The 17,369-nt window shown below is 33.3% G+C and overlaps 1 protein-coding gene across 1 annotated transcript in view; it reads left to right on the forward strand.

The window, feature by feature from the left end:
* LOC128995253 (discoidin domain-containing receptor tyrosine kinase B-like) overlaps positions 1-17,369 on the forward strand; it is a 130,303-nt gene that overhangs the window by 103,333 nt on the left and 9,601 nt on the right. Inside the window, exons 9-14 of the mRNA XM_054420205.1 lie at positions 5,788-5,925; positions 8,041-8,249; positions 9,389-9,551; positions 13,551-13,753; positions 15,583-15,744; positions 17,087-17,193. Coding sequence (XP_054276180.1) covers positions 5,788-5,925; positions 8,041-8,249; positions 9,389-9,551; positions 13,551-13,753; positions 15,583-15,744; positions 17,087-17,193 — 982 coding nt within the window. The remainder of the gene's footprint in view (positions 1-5,787; positions 5,926-8,040; positions 8,250-9,388; positions 9,552-13,550; positions 13,754-15,582; positions 15,745-17,086; positions 17,194-17,369) is intronic.

Consider the following 17,369-nt stretch of genomic DNA (forward strand, 5'->3'; position numbering starts at 1 on the left):
TGCTTTATAATGTCTAGGAAATCTAATTTTAACTTTGTATGGATGAGATATAGTTTGTTAACTAGTTAGGAATTGCTTTCGACGTACTTTAGTCGTGCGTGATAGCTATCGACGCAAGTTTTGCCAATATTATATCACAACTTAGTTAATCATAATGAATACACAGTTCCACTTAATTAACCGTTTCTTAATCTCCTAGCTTGCATTAAGTATACAGTTTCTCTCGTTATAAGTATTTTGGGATTTCCAACTAATCTCATAACAGTTTAAGTTTGATTTTACCCAATAAACAATGCATTTTAGTGGATATTTTGGTCGCCCTTTGTAAGACATAATTTTCTCTATAGTGGAACTTTGTAACTTAGTTGGAAGTTTATAAAACAATGTTTCAGTAAAAGACTATCTTACTGAAACCAGAATGATAATGCTCATTATTGTTTGCAATAAATTGTTTCAGTGAAATTGTATTAATTTTAGTCACTATTTTTATTTGTTTTACACAATTTTATTCATACCTCAAGCAACTTATGGGTAGAAAGCTTACGCTTAAGAAACAGAGTTAAGAACAATTTAACTGATTGCACCCTCCGTCCATAACAACTGCTGCCTACCAACAGATGGTTGGTTACTGATAATGCATTACTGGCAATGTTGGATATTGTTCACTTTCAACTTCGGTTGATTAATATTAAACGGTCTTAGAGACCTCTAGGAGTTTTTTTTTCTGTTTTCTAATTCGTCTTAAATTTGATTTCATAATGTAAATTAATCAATAAAGTAGCTTTGCTTTTTGTGATCACTCTTATGGATATTACAATTAATATTACAATACCTACAAGTAAATACCATTTTTCTTTTAGAATATTATTTTGAGTTGTACTGATAATACGTTAAGGATTAGTAAACATACATTATGCTTTTGTGTGTGGTGATCACAATGTGAAAAAGTAATTTTTCGAACAATGAACGATTATTAATTCAAATATATTCCGTTATTATAGTGGGGTCTATTTACAATGCATCGCAGTTGATTTTAGTAACAATACCATTTTTACTTGTAATGACGTGGGAAATTAGTGGCCAGGATAAAATTAATTAATCATTTGTCAACTAATCAATTAATCAATTAATAAACTAAGTCAACGAGTCAATTAATCAACTCAAATAAACATTACTCTCTTTGATTAATGCGAATTTTTCTTTTACGTTATTGTTAAGAGGGTTCCCTACCCCCGCCGAAAAACGTCAGAAAACCGCTTCGCGCGGTATCATATAGTGATTCTAGTTTTAACATTTAAATTGTGAGCCAAACACCATTTTGTACATAAAGAGTGGTTCTACTAAGTTTGCTTTTTAAAAAATGTCTATGCTTACGCAATCAAGGGCAACGACTTGTCACAGTTTAAGTTCACTAACTTTGACAAGTCGTTGCCCTTGATTGCGTAAGCATAGACATTTTTTAAAAAGCAAACTTAGTAGAACCACTCTTTATGTACAAAATGGTGTTTGGTTCACAATTTAAATGTTAAAACTAGAATCGCTATATGATACCGCGCGAAGCGGTTTTCTGACGTTTTTCGGCGGGGGTAGGGAACCCTCTTAAGTTCGGTGCATGATTTAATATATGTTTGAAAACGATAATCCTAGAGGGTGTTAATGGCAAAAAATGCTATTCTCTCATTTTTGCGTAAACTTTGTATATCGTGATTTGATTGCAGTACCAGAGGTAGAGTAATATTATCTGTATGTTTTATTTGGTAAAATTATTTCCAGAGGTGTTTAAATAGCAATAAATAATGAACGTGAAAACACTCTAGGTCGCATCATAACAAAACAGAAACTTTACTATGCTGATCCATTTGAATAATATGGCACTAGGATTCTTTAAGATATATTAAGAATAAATTAGTATTACATATTGATAAAAATTGATGTGATTAGGGCTAATCACAGAGTAGCTTGGTGGTTGTTTCTACGCAAATAAAAAAAGTCGTGTGACTAGCTAAAAGCTTTAGCTATAAAGCTTCAGGTAAGCAGTCTTAAAACATGTGTTAAGTTTGATATTATACTTATTATGGATGTACTATCCCTAGTCCAAAAATACTGTGATTTCCCGTTTCAAGATTCATAATTGATAGTTTTACATAATTTATCATGGCTGGAAAAGACCGCGAGGCAAGTTGTATGCGTGACACGTCAGTCAGATTTATACAAGGAAAGAGTAAAGACTAACTAGACTAAGACAGCGGCACGCTACGTCTTGATGACATCGACCTGGGCGTGACGTCAGACTTAGAAATAGGCAACACGTCATACTACAACAATCACGTCATACCACAACTACATTTCTTTTGTATTTTTTTTTAAATTTCACTCGTATCTTTAATATAAGCTATATACATCGAGGTAAAATGTCCAACCGTAGAAACGGTTTGACTCTTTAAGGACATCAACCATTGATAATTAATGCTGCTAGACCTCTCCCTAAATTTTTATAGCTGGTTGGTTTGTTGCCAATGTTTAGTGATACATTAGTGGTATTTTGTGTTTGATAATCACAATGCATACAAGTTAAATATTACTTGTGTTCATTATAAACTCAAACAAACGTATCGTTAATTACAGTGATAGTTGTGAAGTTTCTCTTGAATTTCCTACGTTGTGACACAACTGAAACCTTTACGAAGGAAGTAACTATTTACCATGTTAAGCTATATAAACTGATATAGAAATCCCGCTAATGAATAAGTGAATAACTATTACATCAATCAATAGTAACTTCTATCAACCCCCCCCCCCTCCCTATCGACAGACGGTTGGTGACTTATAATGCACGTAGCGATGTGAGATGGCTATTGACCACTCTCAACTTCAATATACGATGTGGTCATATGAGAAGTGCAAACACAATCTTTGTTTATTCGTTTGTGTATTTCGTACTAAAAACTACAATGTTGCTGTAATATAATTGGCTGAATATTATAAACACATTGTATATTGGTACTAAATAACTAAATGCTACATAGTTTGCCATCTAAGCTTTCCCTATTAACAAAATGACTAAAATTAATGAAAACGGTAAAAAGGTGTTATTCAACTCTTTCAACCTTCTAAAGCGATGAGAACTTTTAGTGTTTCAAAGTGTGAAATCAAAAGGACTTCAGTTCTATGAATGCCAGTGACAACCTTTTCAACCCGGATATGAATTCAGAATGAGAAATACTCTTTAATGTTGGCACATGTAAAATGTTTGATAGAACAGTATTGCTTTTATTTATCTTTTTAACAAGCAAAACTGGTACTGTTATAGCTTTTTAATTTAATAGATGTATTGTAGCAAGTAAATTATATTACAACGTAGACAGTTTGGTTGTACACGTTGCGCTGATTATTACTGCGTCATACCGTCTACAAAATCTAATTTTAACTTTGTATGGATGAGATATAGTTTGTTAACTAGTTAGGAATTGCTTACCGACCTACTTCAGCCATATGAGTTAGCACCATCGTAAGTTTTGCCAGTATTAGTTCACAAATAAGTTAACTACAACGAATGCTAAATTCTGTTTAATTAACTTCATACCTAATATTCTAGCTTTATTAGGTATAAATTTTCAAGTATCTTAAGTAGTTTGGGATTTCCAACTAATTTTATGACAGTTAACATTGGTGCCACGCGATAAAAATCTGGTGAATCTTTGAAACATGCTTTAAGGAATATCATTTTTACTCAAATTGAACTTAAAATAGATTATAAAATTATATTTCATCCAAACAGACTATCTCTATTAAATCTGTATGATTATGAACATTGAAGTTTGGAGTACATTGCACAAAAAAAAACTGTTATTAATTGTGGGCCTAATTGTTATTTGTTTTGCATAAATTATTCCACAGCATAAGCAATAAGAAACAGGAAGAAGTACACTCTGACTAATAGCGTTCCCCATCAATAACAACTGCTGCCTACCAACAGCTGGTCGATAACAGATAATACATTAGTGTTAGTGTGGGTTATTTACTACTCTCAACTTCGATTCATCAAACGATTGCAGTATTTGATAGCCTTTGAAAGATTTTATTTGGCTAACCATTTTATCTAAAAACTCCGATTTGTTGAAAATGTTTATCCATAGTATTATATGAAAGTATACTGGTGTCTGTCCATGTGTGCGCGTTACTAGTGCGCGTTTTTAGTTTTAATTGTTCACATTCACTACAATGAATTATTTAATAAAAAAATGTGACATTATGTCATATGAGTTTTAGATTGTTTTAACCGAGTATATTCGTCTAATTTACTAATTAGTTATATTCGAGTTCTGAAGGTCTCAGATATAAGAGAACACTATTTTATGGACGTATCTGTTAAACACCAACTGGTATAGGTAAATTTTAATCTAGCCGTCAAACAAAAAATGTTTTAAATTGTTCAAGTAAATATTGGTTTTGAAATACATGAACAAAAAGTGTTTAAGTGTCATCCAAGCCTTTCAAACATTTCAAAAGCTACGTGTTCTTTTAATGTCCTAAAAGTGTAAAATCCAAAGAGTTTTAGTCAGATGAATGTGAAACCATTTGAATTCAAAGTGAGATTTGATTCACATATTCACTATAGTACGGTTATGCAAAAGCTTAATTGTAGCGTCATATTTATGTTTTCTATAGAATGTGCATTTTTTTACAAAACTTAATGACATAGGCATTCGTATACTATGGCGTTTAAGCAACGTATTTACTGTCGTATACGTACATACATAATGCAATTAATAATTGTATGCAATCTGTACGTGCAAATACTTTTGGAAAAGGTCTTGTTTTATTTCTGTTATAAAAATATAAGATTTATTAACGAGTTCAAAATTGCCTAGAGACATTTTCAACCGTTAGTTAGCTTCGTAGACACAAGTCGTTGATCATATTAGACCGGAAGGTACTTGCCATATGCTCAATCAAGCTTATGGTTATCTATCCGCACTGTCGGTAAAGCTGTATTTACTCCTATACCTCAAGCGTACCCTACAAAATAGAAGATAGGACTCAATTAAGTTATAACGAAACCTCAATTTACTGAAACACGCCTTAATTGTTAATTTTACAAGCTATCATTTTCTTGTAGCCCATTGTTCACATTTATAAACATGATCTTTTTGTTCCTGAATTCTAATATAGAACCATTTTGATCATCAGCATTTTAAAAGTTGTATGGCATAATTTAAATTCATTGGTTCCTACTACTTAAAGAGGAAAAGGAAATTATGCTATCGAGGTCTTCCTCGTTCCAAAGACCTATCATGCCTAGTTTGCGTTGGCTACGTTTCCCAAGAACTACATAGGTTTGTCAAGTTTACATATTTACTAGTCAGCAATTGGCAACAACTAAGGACTGATCTCTATTGAACTAAAACGAAGCTAAAACGACAATGTTATCTCCTACAAGTATCCATTAATGGTAAATTTTGTCACAATGTTTTCAAACGTGCATATCCGTCCCTTACACATTGTACTAGGTAGGCTAATAGGTTTGCACTACATAACCTAAAACAAATTTGTTCCTAACAAATCTACAACTCAGTAGTTTTGCTTGATAGTAATATGAGTGAGTTGGAAATGGTGATTCTGTTAATATTTTATTTAGTCGATTTTAATGCCTTCTCCCTATTGCGAATCCCGGATAAGATGGCTGGTATCTCTTATCTATTGGTAAACTCAATCAATCTTTTCTTTAAATTGTACTTACATTTTATATATTACGTAGCCTTATTCATAGTTTCATCTCGTGTCTAGTGGTGGTCCCTTGGAACACCACAGTGGAGGAACCAGAGGTGGTCCATGTTCACGTGGTGGAGCCCCAAAGAGAAGATCCTCCTCAGAGAGATGAGGTGCAAACAACACCAACTAAAGAGCAACACCAGCACACCATGGGTGAGTCTCTCGCACACCAGTTCTGTGTCATATTTCTATTCCCTCTGTCTTGAAAGGTTTTAAAAAATAAACTTAGTATGACCTTTAGTTGTTGATATAACTAACTACACAGCCTATTCCCGTGATAAAGGTGTGCCTATGTTCACAATAAAAGTTAGACGTACTTAAAACTTGAATTGAGCCAAAGGTTGAGTCCGCTGATTACTGAGTTTTGTGGAACACATGGAACTATGTTTTCTTAACCAAATTGAAGGATACCTTGTTGTAAGCTATAGCTTTGTACTGTATAACCAATACACAAAATAGTACCAATTGGATCACCAATTAACTATTGCAGTAACCAAATCTAAGAAAGGCATGTATTTCTTAATTGTGATATTATTAATTTTTTTCTGCGAGTGGCTTATATTATGGTCATATATGGTCAACATTGATGATAAATATGTGAATTTAAGAAAAATCGCAAAAGTGTGAAAATACACATCAAACTAAAATACAAATAACTCATACTTTCGCAAAAACCTGTTCATTGAGGGCAACACATTAAGGAAAGCTGTAAAGGTTCTGGGTAGTTTCATTACATGAACTATTTTTAGTTGTAGAAATATTTTGCCATTCTTTTATTTAACTCAAGTTTTGTATGGACCTAAACATTTCTTAATTGCGTCAATATACAGTAAATGAAAACATTGACGATACGACCATGTAATCGTGTTTGATCTTTTGGTTGACAAAAGAGTTTAAAACTTAAATATATAATACGTAGAATATATTGAGCAAGTTGCAGACATTATGCTATGCAGTTGAGTTGCTAATTATGCTATCACGTGGTTTAGCTACCAGTATTGTTGATATCCTTATGGTTACGGAGGCGACAGGTTTCACTTCACCAAGAACCATCATCAGGCTTCACAAGGAGGAAAACCATCTCTTCAGTCTAGACCTGAACTGCGGCCGAGTTGTGTTAACTTTCTTGTAACTTGTGTTGAGTGTTCGTGTTTTAAAGTTATGTATAATATGACCGACTACGTGTTTAAATAAAGAGATAGGAATAAAATAAACGGTATCAGCATTCTGACACATACTTTCTCCCATAAGTTTGTCAACAACCTTTATCATGTGTAAGCGGTGAGAGTAAATATACGGAAATGGGATTTGTACAATTTTGTTAAGAATTTAAAGGACTATAACATACTAAATTGTTATCAAAATTGTTCGAGCCAATTTTGGGAAATCCGATTTTTCCGTTATTTTATGGGGTTTTTATGGGGAAATAACATAATTTACAATAACTTTTGAACCGTAATTTTTACAGAAAAGGGATTTGTACCATTTTGTTCAGAATATAAAGGACTATAACATAGTAAATTTTTATCAAAATCGTTCGGGCCATTTTGGGGAAAATCCTATTTTTCCGTTATTTTATGGGGTTTTATGGAAAAATCCCCATCTAAAATCAAAATTTATAAAAAATTGAAAAAAGACTATCAAAATTGTAAGAACCATAACCTACTATGTTAAATCAAAACTGTATTTTTGTCTAAAATCATATTTTTCGTTATTTTATGGGGTTTTATGGGAAAATAACATAATTTACCATAAATTTTGAACCGTAATTTTTACAGAAATGGGATTTGTACCATTTTGTTCAGAATTTAAAGGGCTACAATATACTAAATTTTAATCAAAATCGTTCAGGCCGTTTTTTAGAAAATCCGGAAAAAAACGCCTGGAGATACCATAGATTAGAACCTACATACCAAATTTCATCGAAATCGGACCACAGGTGTAGTCTCTAGCTCTGTACACATCCAGACACACAGACACACACACACACACACAGACATCACTTGGAAAACCACTTTTTTGGGTCCAGGGGGACCCAAAACGAATATATCCACTCAAAACTCAAACTCGAAAATTTTGACGAAAACAATACTCTCTCCATATACTATGGTATAGGGGGAGAAAGTAAAAATACAGTTACATACATGTTGGAACGTGAAGGGACTTGGTTGCACAGGTCGTTAGATATCTTTGGATGGGTAGGTAAGAAGTATATGTAAAATATTCATAACTGTATTAGTGTATTCACCTTCAACAATGTTCTGGCAGTGTCTCCAGCGGCCGCCGCACCGCGCCCTGAGCCAGAGTCCCGCCAAGTCCTAGGCCTGGTGATAGGCATGTTGTTGGCAGTCATCGGTCTTCTTCTGGGCGCCATCGTGTTCGTGGTTGCTCGCAACCGCAAACTGAAGAGCGCCGTCGCTCATCCTACACTAGGGCGACCCTTCCCTTGCGATAAGGGGCTCAGTCTTAACATGAAGGTGAGACCCTCATGTTTGAAATTACTATCATCTTAGGAGAATTTTCATCAACATCTTCTTGACTATTGATACAAATATGCATCCCATTTCCTTATTAAATCTGTAGTCAGTTTTTGAATATGAATTGCCATAATTGAAGCCGGGCAGATATAAAGGGATGTTTATTAACTCAAATATAAATTTAAATATTTGGGGTTAACTATAACTTATAGCTCAACTTTAACTATTGCTAAAAACCTAAATAAAAACCGAATGTCAACGGTAGCATTTCCATGGGAGTCTCATTCAACTATACTGTATAGGCTTACTCATTGAGTTCACAATTTGTGCTGGTTTATAAGTGAGATGTCTAGTTAATGTACAAGAATAAATTGCTAGCATACGATTCTATCTCGACTGCAAGTTAATATACAGTATTTTACAGTATTTGGGTTCCTAATATTTTTGAGAAAAAAAATTAATTGGATAGAATATTTTTAAGGATATCTGTTTTTTTCATTCACTGGTAATGAAGTACCTATAAGATTGTTGCAATAAGCGATTCTTCTACTGAAAGTATTTGCTTTATTTCTAACTTATTCGATTATCCATACCAGTGTTATTTGTAAAAGAACCAAATATGTTTCAAGTATAAACTGTTCAGATCTCTGAAATACTTGTGCATATGCTAAAGACCAAACCAGATATACCGAAACACGAGAAGACTAGGCTTCTCTGAATCACATCAAAGTCTTTTGATCATCCAATGTATGTAACCTACACCCGTAAAATCCTACAGGTGATAAACAGGACATACTATTTGACCTGACCCAGCCTATCAACTCTCTACCCTCACGTACTTGTGATGTCACCTTGTATCTTCCCCCCACCCCACCATCCACAAGGAACGGCCTAAACCCTATTCATAAGAATAACCTCGGTAACAAGACTGTCATGGGGATTATGAAATATGACATTTTATTAAGGTTGACTTATTATCGAGGGTCTTGTTATCGAGGTTCCACCGTACCGTTATAATTATTAAGCACACATCACTGTTTTCTGTTTGTTTTGTTTTATTTCCTTGTTATTCACCTCACACACATCAGCACTGTATGTCTATGTTGTGACAGTATGTTGAAGTGCCTGCCTTACCACAGGACGTGCAGATGAGGGTGAATGTCCACGCCAATGGACACGTCTACGGTCAACTGTCTATGGACGAGGATAAGTGTCAGCCTCCTCCACCGTTGTACCACGAACCTTTCAAACCTACAGACTACTCTCACACTCTGCCTGCAGACACGCTACACTACCAGATAGGTATGTGTTTAGTCTTGTAGCATTAATGAAGTTTAAAACAGGTATAAGAAAAACAAATGATATGAGGACTGCAATTGTAGAGGTAGATGTGTGAAATATGTTGAAGAGATTCAATGACGACAGTTAAATATGTTCAGGAATGTTAAGAGAAAGGCGTAAGGCCGAATCATACTTTAGGTTTTGATTGAGTTCCAGAGGGAAGAATAAAATGTCATTGGGACAATTTTGGCATTAAGGAGGTGATAAGTAGACGAGGGGCTGCGCCAAGTAGGCTGGAATAACTTCATGTAACCTGTGAGTGGTGGGAGAAAGTAGGAATTATACAACAGAAAGAGTAACTTGACAATTAAAATTGCTGAATTTGTACTTGTATATTTTATAGAAACTGAGCTCCAAATGAGTTCAGAGATTGTGTATTTTCATACGTTTTATCATTTACCAAATCCACGATGGTGCTTAAGAATATCTTATATTATAATATGTTGCCAAATGTTTAAAATCAGTTATGCAATTTCTTTCTTTGAAAACGTTTAAGAAATACATAGGTACACATACTGTTCTTAATTTTTCGTTAATTACACAAACTATTCAAATGCTCTAACAAAGTAGTTTAGGTCAATCTTCACTGAATGACCACAAATATATAGTTAAGGTTGGCAAATTAAGACAGAGTTTAGGTAACAGGTCACATTAGGTGTGAATGTTTATAGCTATGGAACAATCACAGGCAGGTCTATTTAACATTCCCTGCCAGAGCATATTGTACTTAAACAATATTTCATCCTATCTTACAATTCAAAATGATAATCCTACTATTTGCCTTTTCAAGTTTCTCCTATAATATTGAGCACCTCCCGATAACATGTCCAAGAAATTACACATTATTTCCCCATATTAAGTAATCAAATTGACCAGTCCTTTAAATTCAAAAACGTTGCATCTTTATCATAATAATTCCTTTTTGTAAATGCTTATCAGCCTACAATTAGGGTCAAATAACTTATTTTGTTTTAAATTATCTATTTTATTTCATACTACTCAATTGTATTGAACAAGACAAATATACCACAACGATGAATCAGATTTACATCTTTTTTTAAATATTAATATAGACTTCAAAACATTTTTAAATAGCATAAATTAAATTAGTAATACATTTAAATCATTTTCTAAGATCTTCTTGAAACTAAATACTATCTAAATCAAACCTTATCTAATGTAGGGTGGAAACTACAAAAAATAGTTTGCTGATCACAAAGAAGTAGACGAACCAAAATGAGGCCATCCGTTATATGGCAGATCCGGTCCATTTTTGTAACCTCTGCTTTTTGGCTGTACACCGAGACAACCTAACATAAATTGACTCAGCACATGCCCTAGGTCCCTTACTACTTTTGTTTCCTTACTTATCTATTAACTAGCTTGACCTTGCTTACCCAGATTAAATTACTGCTCGGTAAATTACAAGCAATCTAATGCGTTCATTATAAATATTTAGATCTAAATTGGTTTTTATCACTAAATTGTCATCGTAACTAGTATTTTTCCACAGTAAATGTATTTCTAAAACATTGGCGTTACAATATATCATTCAATTAAGATCAAAAATAAACTCGTATGAATACGGATTTAGCATCTCGGTACTATTACAAACAATATAAAAGAAGAAACCTACTACCCCTTTTCATGCAAGGTAGACCCTGATTTTCATAACAAGGTTACTGGGTTACAGAGTACAAAATGGTTATTAAAGCAAAGCTTTCATTTGAGAAGATTCTGTTATTTGTATAAAAACGTTACGCAGTTAAATATTTCAATAGGTAATTAGCTCTCAAAATAGTTTAGAGTGCTACATAATAAACGCTTACTGTAATTAAAATCAGCAGTGACTGAAATAATTGTGGATGGAAAATGTTTCTGAATTTACATTCAATTAATGAACCTAATCGTTGTTTGACCGATCCAAACTATTCATTTGTAATTTCTCTCAAAGCTCGCATTGTTCACGGTAAACAATTACTTGTATTGTCAGAAACAGTTGTTGAATTAGTTAATTAATTAATCAGCAAACGCAACTGCATTTCTGCGAAATGACACAATGCAAACAATACACTAAATCCACTTCGATCCATTCCGTTGTTTATGCTTTTGTATATCATATTGTTAATACTTACAGAGTTTTGTAGAAGGCAGTGAACAAATATGACATATTTTCCACTGTACAAAATGCAAACGGTCTAGATGCCAACCATATTGGCAAATTGCTTGGGAACATTCTCCATGGGGTAATGACTACGTAAAACGTGTTTTAGTGTAATGGCGGGAATACATTAGCAGACAGACTGACAAACAGGTGGCGCCAGCCGTCACTTACCCCCCCCCCCCCATAACATCAACCCCCACAAAACCACCGCCCCTGACATTACGTCATTATGGCATTTCACTGGAAGCTCGGCCTAAATGTCGTATTTTGTCGCACAAATCGACAGATATCAAACAGCTGATTCCTCATTTTCGGCTTTATATTTTTTGGTTCTTTAATTTTTCTTCCATGTGTATTTCATACTGTATTTTTCACGATGTCAGAAAGTAAATATAATCAAAATAATTTGAAGTATAAAAACATTTGCCTCTTTTGCCTTATATGATGATTTACCTAACTGTAAATAAAATATACTTTATATAGTTATCAAAAACAAAATTGTAGTTACATTTTTCTTTTATATACCTCCTCCCTTTACCTACCATGTCATCAATGGCTCCTTAAGATATACAAGAGGAAAACTTTAAATAAAATGATTGTCGGGTAAATAAAGGGTGTCACCGAACTCTCTACCGACCTTTTAAGGTATTATTCCTGCACAAAAGACAATGCTTTACCTGGGTAGTTTTCATGTTTTTTAAGTTTTTAAATCCTTAAAGGCCGCCATTTTGAAAGTTTACACTTTTAAATAGGTGTTTGCATTATAAATCTGTGCACCTAATATCAATTTACTACAGAAAGCCGTTAACTAATAACTAATAGTTTTGTAACAAATAAATGGTGACTGTATGGGTATCTGAGTTTTGACCAATTTCTACTTTATTTTAGTTTGTCTTTGATCCAGGAATGATGTTTTTAAAGTTCAGTTGATAATTCGGGGACACCATGTTTATTGTGTAAACATGTATTAACTAGGGTTTTATATCATACTTTGTAGTCAAAATAAATATTTTCTAACTAAACTCAATGCTACTGTTTGTAAACCGCAGACTTAGATAATGTAACATATTAAATAATTAACTGCTGTCATGTGAAGCAATATGTTTACCAAGACTTAGTTTGATTTTAAGATGATTATTCCTAAAAGCTAAGTTAACTCTGTTATATGGCCCCAGGTTCTATTAGTTTTAGTAGTTACAGGTTACAGATACTGTAACTTATATAACCTATTGGTCTTGTTTACATTCAGCATAAAATAGTGTTGTATTAAGCAAATTATTCTGATACCTTGGTTTATTTGTTAACTAGTTTAATGTAATTTATATTTAATTCTTGATCATTCTGCATTTTTATTATTTATACAATTATGTACAAAATATATATTATAAATATTCTGAGTGTTTTAGTTACGATTATTGTCTGTACACGAAAGTTTTGTCAATTTATTTATTAAAAAAATAGAATTTTAAAATAAAATCAATCTTTTAATTGACCATCTCCAAAATTACCCCAATATTTAATCATACCTGGCCTCAATGAGCATGATTTATTTGATTTAAACGATCAATCAACAGAGCTCCAAGCTTCCTAATTTGGGAAATCAAAAACTCAATTTCCACAATCGTATTTGCATTTAATTTAAAACTGCAAAAAACTGACAGGTGATTAAATTGTCATTGACATTTGCAATGGGATAAATAAAGTATTTTATTCATACCATTTATTCATTGATCACTAATCAACAAGTACTTTATGTTGATTGTTCCATGTAACTGTGAGTATTTATGATTCTACAGGTGGTGAACGAGACAGACGAGCTGACCTTACCCTACCTCTCAACTCTGCTCTCTACCCTCACGTCCCCGTGACGTCACCGATGTATCCTTCCCCCACTCCTAAAACACCTCAGCGTCCTCTACCTCCGCTACAGGACCTGTTCCCTAAACCCCCTCCAATACCACCGCCTCCGGAGGACTACTACGCCACGGACATTTGCAATGTGAGTAACTCTATCATGTTTTGTTTTATGTTTTGGTAACATTGTTTGGATTAATACGCACTGTAATATTTTCAAGATAAATTATTGCTTAAGTAGAATAGAGTATGGTGAAAAGATAAAACTAATTCTTATTTACTGCGTATACAAATATCTAAATCAAAATATGCCTAAAAGATAAATTTTGAAGGATCGTGATACAAAATAAACTACACAAATTAAAGTTAAACAAAATAAAAATAAAAATTTATTATAATAAAATTATAATATTGAAATTTAAATTAAATAAGTCATAGGTCATAAGTCGTTTATTCAGCAAAATTAACATAAAATGCATTAGCTACGTCAAAACAAACAAAATAAAATACAATATTTACATAACAAAAAAACTCTCTTGTATAAATTAAAACTGTCAACTATGCTACTATATTTACACTACCAGTTCAAGGGCAAAGAAATTCACAAACGCTGCAAAAGGCATTATCCAGCAAAAAATTCTTTAGTTTTTTCTTAAATCTATTTAAATCCTGTTCGGACTTTAGGAAAGGAGGAAGGTTATTGAAAAGCTTGATGGCATTGTATTGAAAATTCTTTTGGAAGAATGACGTTGAGTGTTTAGGAATTGCAAGGTTGGAAGAATTACGAAATGGATATTTATTGTTGAGCTGTGAACAAAAAGAAGATATATTTTTTTCTGGTGAAGGGTAATGTTTCAAAAATGTATATGGATGGAAAGGTTAGAATTCGGAATTTTTTGAAAATGTCTTTGTAGGACTGACGTTTGGGTAGGAAAAATATAATGCGGATGGCTTTCAATTGTTGTCGGAAAAGAAACTTCGTCTTTTCACTTTCACTACCCCAGACAGGGACAGCATAGGATAAATATGGATATACAAGACCATAATAAGCAGACATGAGGACTTTTGAATTTACTGTTTGGCCAAGCATACGAAGCATGGAAATACCAACTGATATTTTTGTAGTGTGGGGAAATAACTCAACTACTACGCTTCACATTTTTTAACAAAAGTTACTTCACTTATTTAGATTTTTGTATGATTCAATCATGTAATACCTAGATAATTTCTGAATAAATTCTACATAATACATTATCATTTGTAGTTTTCAAACTAGTACAAACCATACTATCAAGGTGGTGTTGAATATAATATTATATTTTAAAAAGTTAACAAAACATGCCTAGAATTTCGTGTTATCAGTTTGGAATCTCCTGATACTAAATAACCAGAGTATAATATTTAACCTAACATGATCCAATGATCTAACTTAATACATAACAAAATCTAATCAAACACCACATATACCATCCTAGAAGGATCTAGCATAACGTAGCTAGATGATTGTTATTAATTCTGAATAAGTGTATTAGGCCTACCCCCAATCAACTAAGGGAACTCCACTACTGGGCATATTTTAACTGAAGCAAAGGTAGTTAGATGCCAAGCGAGAGCGTTTCCCTACCCAGATGCCGTTCGTCATTGGACTATGAATTAATGATGCTATAAAACAAAAATGTCGAAATTAGATGGTAACAAGACCGCGGTTTGAACCACCCCATTTCAAAACGAAAAAAACCACCGGCATGGAAAGGTTGCAAAAAATGCATAAACCTAACATTTCCTAGCCTAAGGTTGAATCAAGTTGGATGCACAATCTTGGGATTTTAAGAGTAAAAAATAACCTGGCGTGACATTACATCTAGTCTAACATTGCATGAACTAGGTTAAAATCTCCTAATTGCATGCATTCATGAACACTCAGTATTAACCTAAAGCGTATTCGTGATTTTAAGATTCACCTCTACGTTTCAGGGAGGTCCTCCAGCTAACTCCCCGGCAGCTCCTCCCTCCGCTAGTAGTCAATCCTCCAACTCCTCTCACAGTCACACTACTTGTAGACGACTCCCCATACTGTCGCTCCCGTGGAGTCATCTACAACTAGGCCCACAGTTGGGTGTGGGTAGGTTTGGTGAGGTAAGTTGATTGAATTGGTGAAAAGAGTGATTTATTGGGTATTTATAATGCTGAACTTACTTTTAAAGTGGATGAGGGATAGTTGAGTAAATAATCGTGTTCTGTACATACAGTGCATGCTGGTAACTAAACAATAAATCAAGATTCTTTCAACAGAAGTGGAAATATAGTACATCAATGGATAGAGAACTTAAGTTTATTAAAGTTTTAGTGAAAAAAAGCAAATATATTATTCTTTACTTATTTTTAAAGTACAACCTGGTACCTACATAAATGTACTGAAGTTTTAGAATATGAATATATAGTTCCATCAGGGTTTCCAATTTAAGTAAAAGATTTAAATCTAACAAAGGTTTGCTTAAAATAATACAATAAGCTGTTATGAAAATGTAATACTTGATATTACTCAAACATGTATTAATTAATATTTATAGTATTACCAGCAGAGTACCCGTCCTTCGTACGGGGTTTGCATGTAAGTTTAAAATGCGTAGTGCAGTTATACTCAAGCTTTGCATTTGCAATGGGGGAGGACACAGTTTGATTAAATTTGCTTCTTTAAATTGACGGTGTACTATAGTATTACACATCTACCAACCATAATGTTCTACCACTTCACACTTAAACAATAAAGAAAAATAAATTATAAAAAATTCATAAAAATTACAAATTATTCATGACATAAAAAATAACTGTAAACAATCCTTCTTTGACAGTTCTCATTGCGTATCAAAGTTTGTTGTTGCTGCTTAGTTCAAATTAGCTGTTTACATAAATGCAAAAATAATTTTAGTGCCGCACCCTGTTGGTAAATCTTGTATAGAACCAACTTTTTTAGTTGAAACAGCTGACTGAATGCTTTAATTCCCTTTAAATATTAATACTCATAAGGTTAACATGGGGAACTGCAGAGCCACTGGGGCGGAGCCCGAATGGATTTTTGAGATAATAATATACCTATATGTTAATCAGGAATGTAAGCTATCATCATGCCAAATTTCAGCCCAATCCGTCCAGTGGTTTATGCGTAATTGAACTTCAAACAAACAAACAAACAAACAAATAAACAAACAAACACACAAACTTTATAATATTTATAATATTAATCACATTTATAATATTAGTAAGATTGTTCTGTTACATAGAATCCAAAATAGTCATTTACAAATTTTATATGCATATCCAAGATAGATTTGTGGTTATTTTAAACACTTTAGACGGTAAGGTTTAAAACCCGAATTTATTCACAAAAATAAAATAAGACTCATATTTAAATTTATGTACATAAGTCGATTGTATGTCACTTTGGACACAAATGTTCACAAACAGCATTTGCCCTCAGGTTCACCAAGCGGAAGTGACGGAATGGCCTGAGGCCTGGAGAGGGCTTACAGACTGTACAACAGTAGCAGTTAGAAGCCTTAGGCCTAACGCTTCAGAGGCCACCAGGTAAGCATTTACGTTAATGCTTTAGTTTGTAAGCATAATGATGTACTGATCTTTAATTTCAAGGACAACTCTTTACTATACTATATATTCTGATTGGTGGACTAATATTGATTTAATTCAAAGTTCTCCTCTTCTTATCGATCCTCTCATTTTATTTTACTTTGTACCCACAAGAC

The sequence above is a fragment of the Macrosteles quadrilineatus genome, unplaced genomic scaffold (assembly GCF_028750875.1).
Source record: "Macrosteles quadrilineatus isolate MER2022 unplaced genomic scaffold, UCM_ALF_1.0 Scaffold_5__1_contigs__length_97177068, whole genome shotgun sequence".
Taxonomy (NCBI): domain Eukaryota; kingdom Metazoa; phylum Arthropoda; class Insecta; order Hemiptera; family Cicadellidae; genus Macrosteles; species Macrosteles quadrilineatus.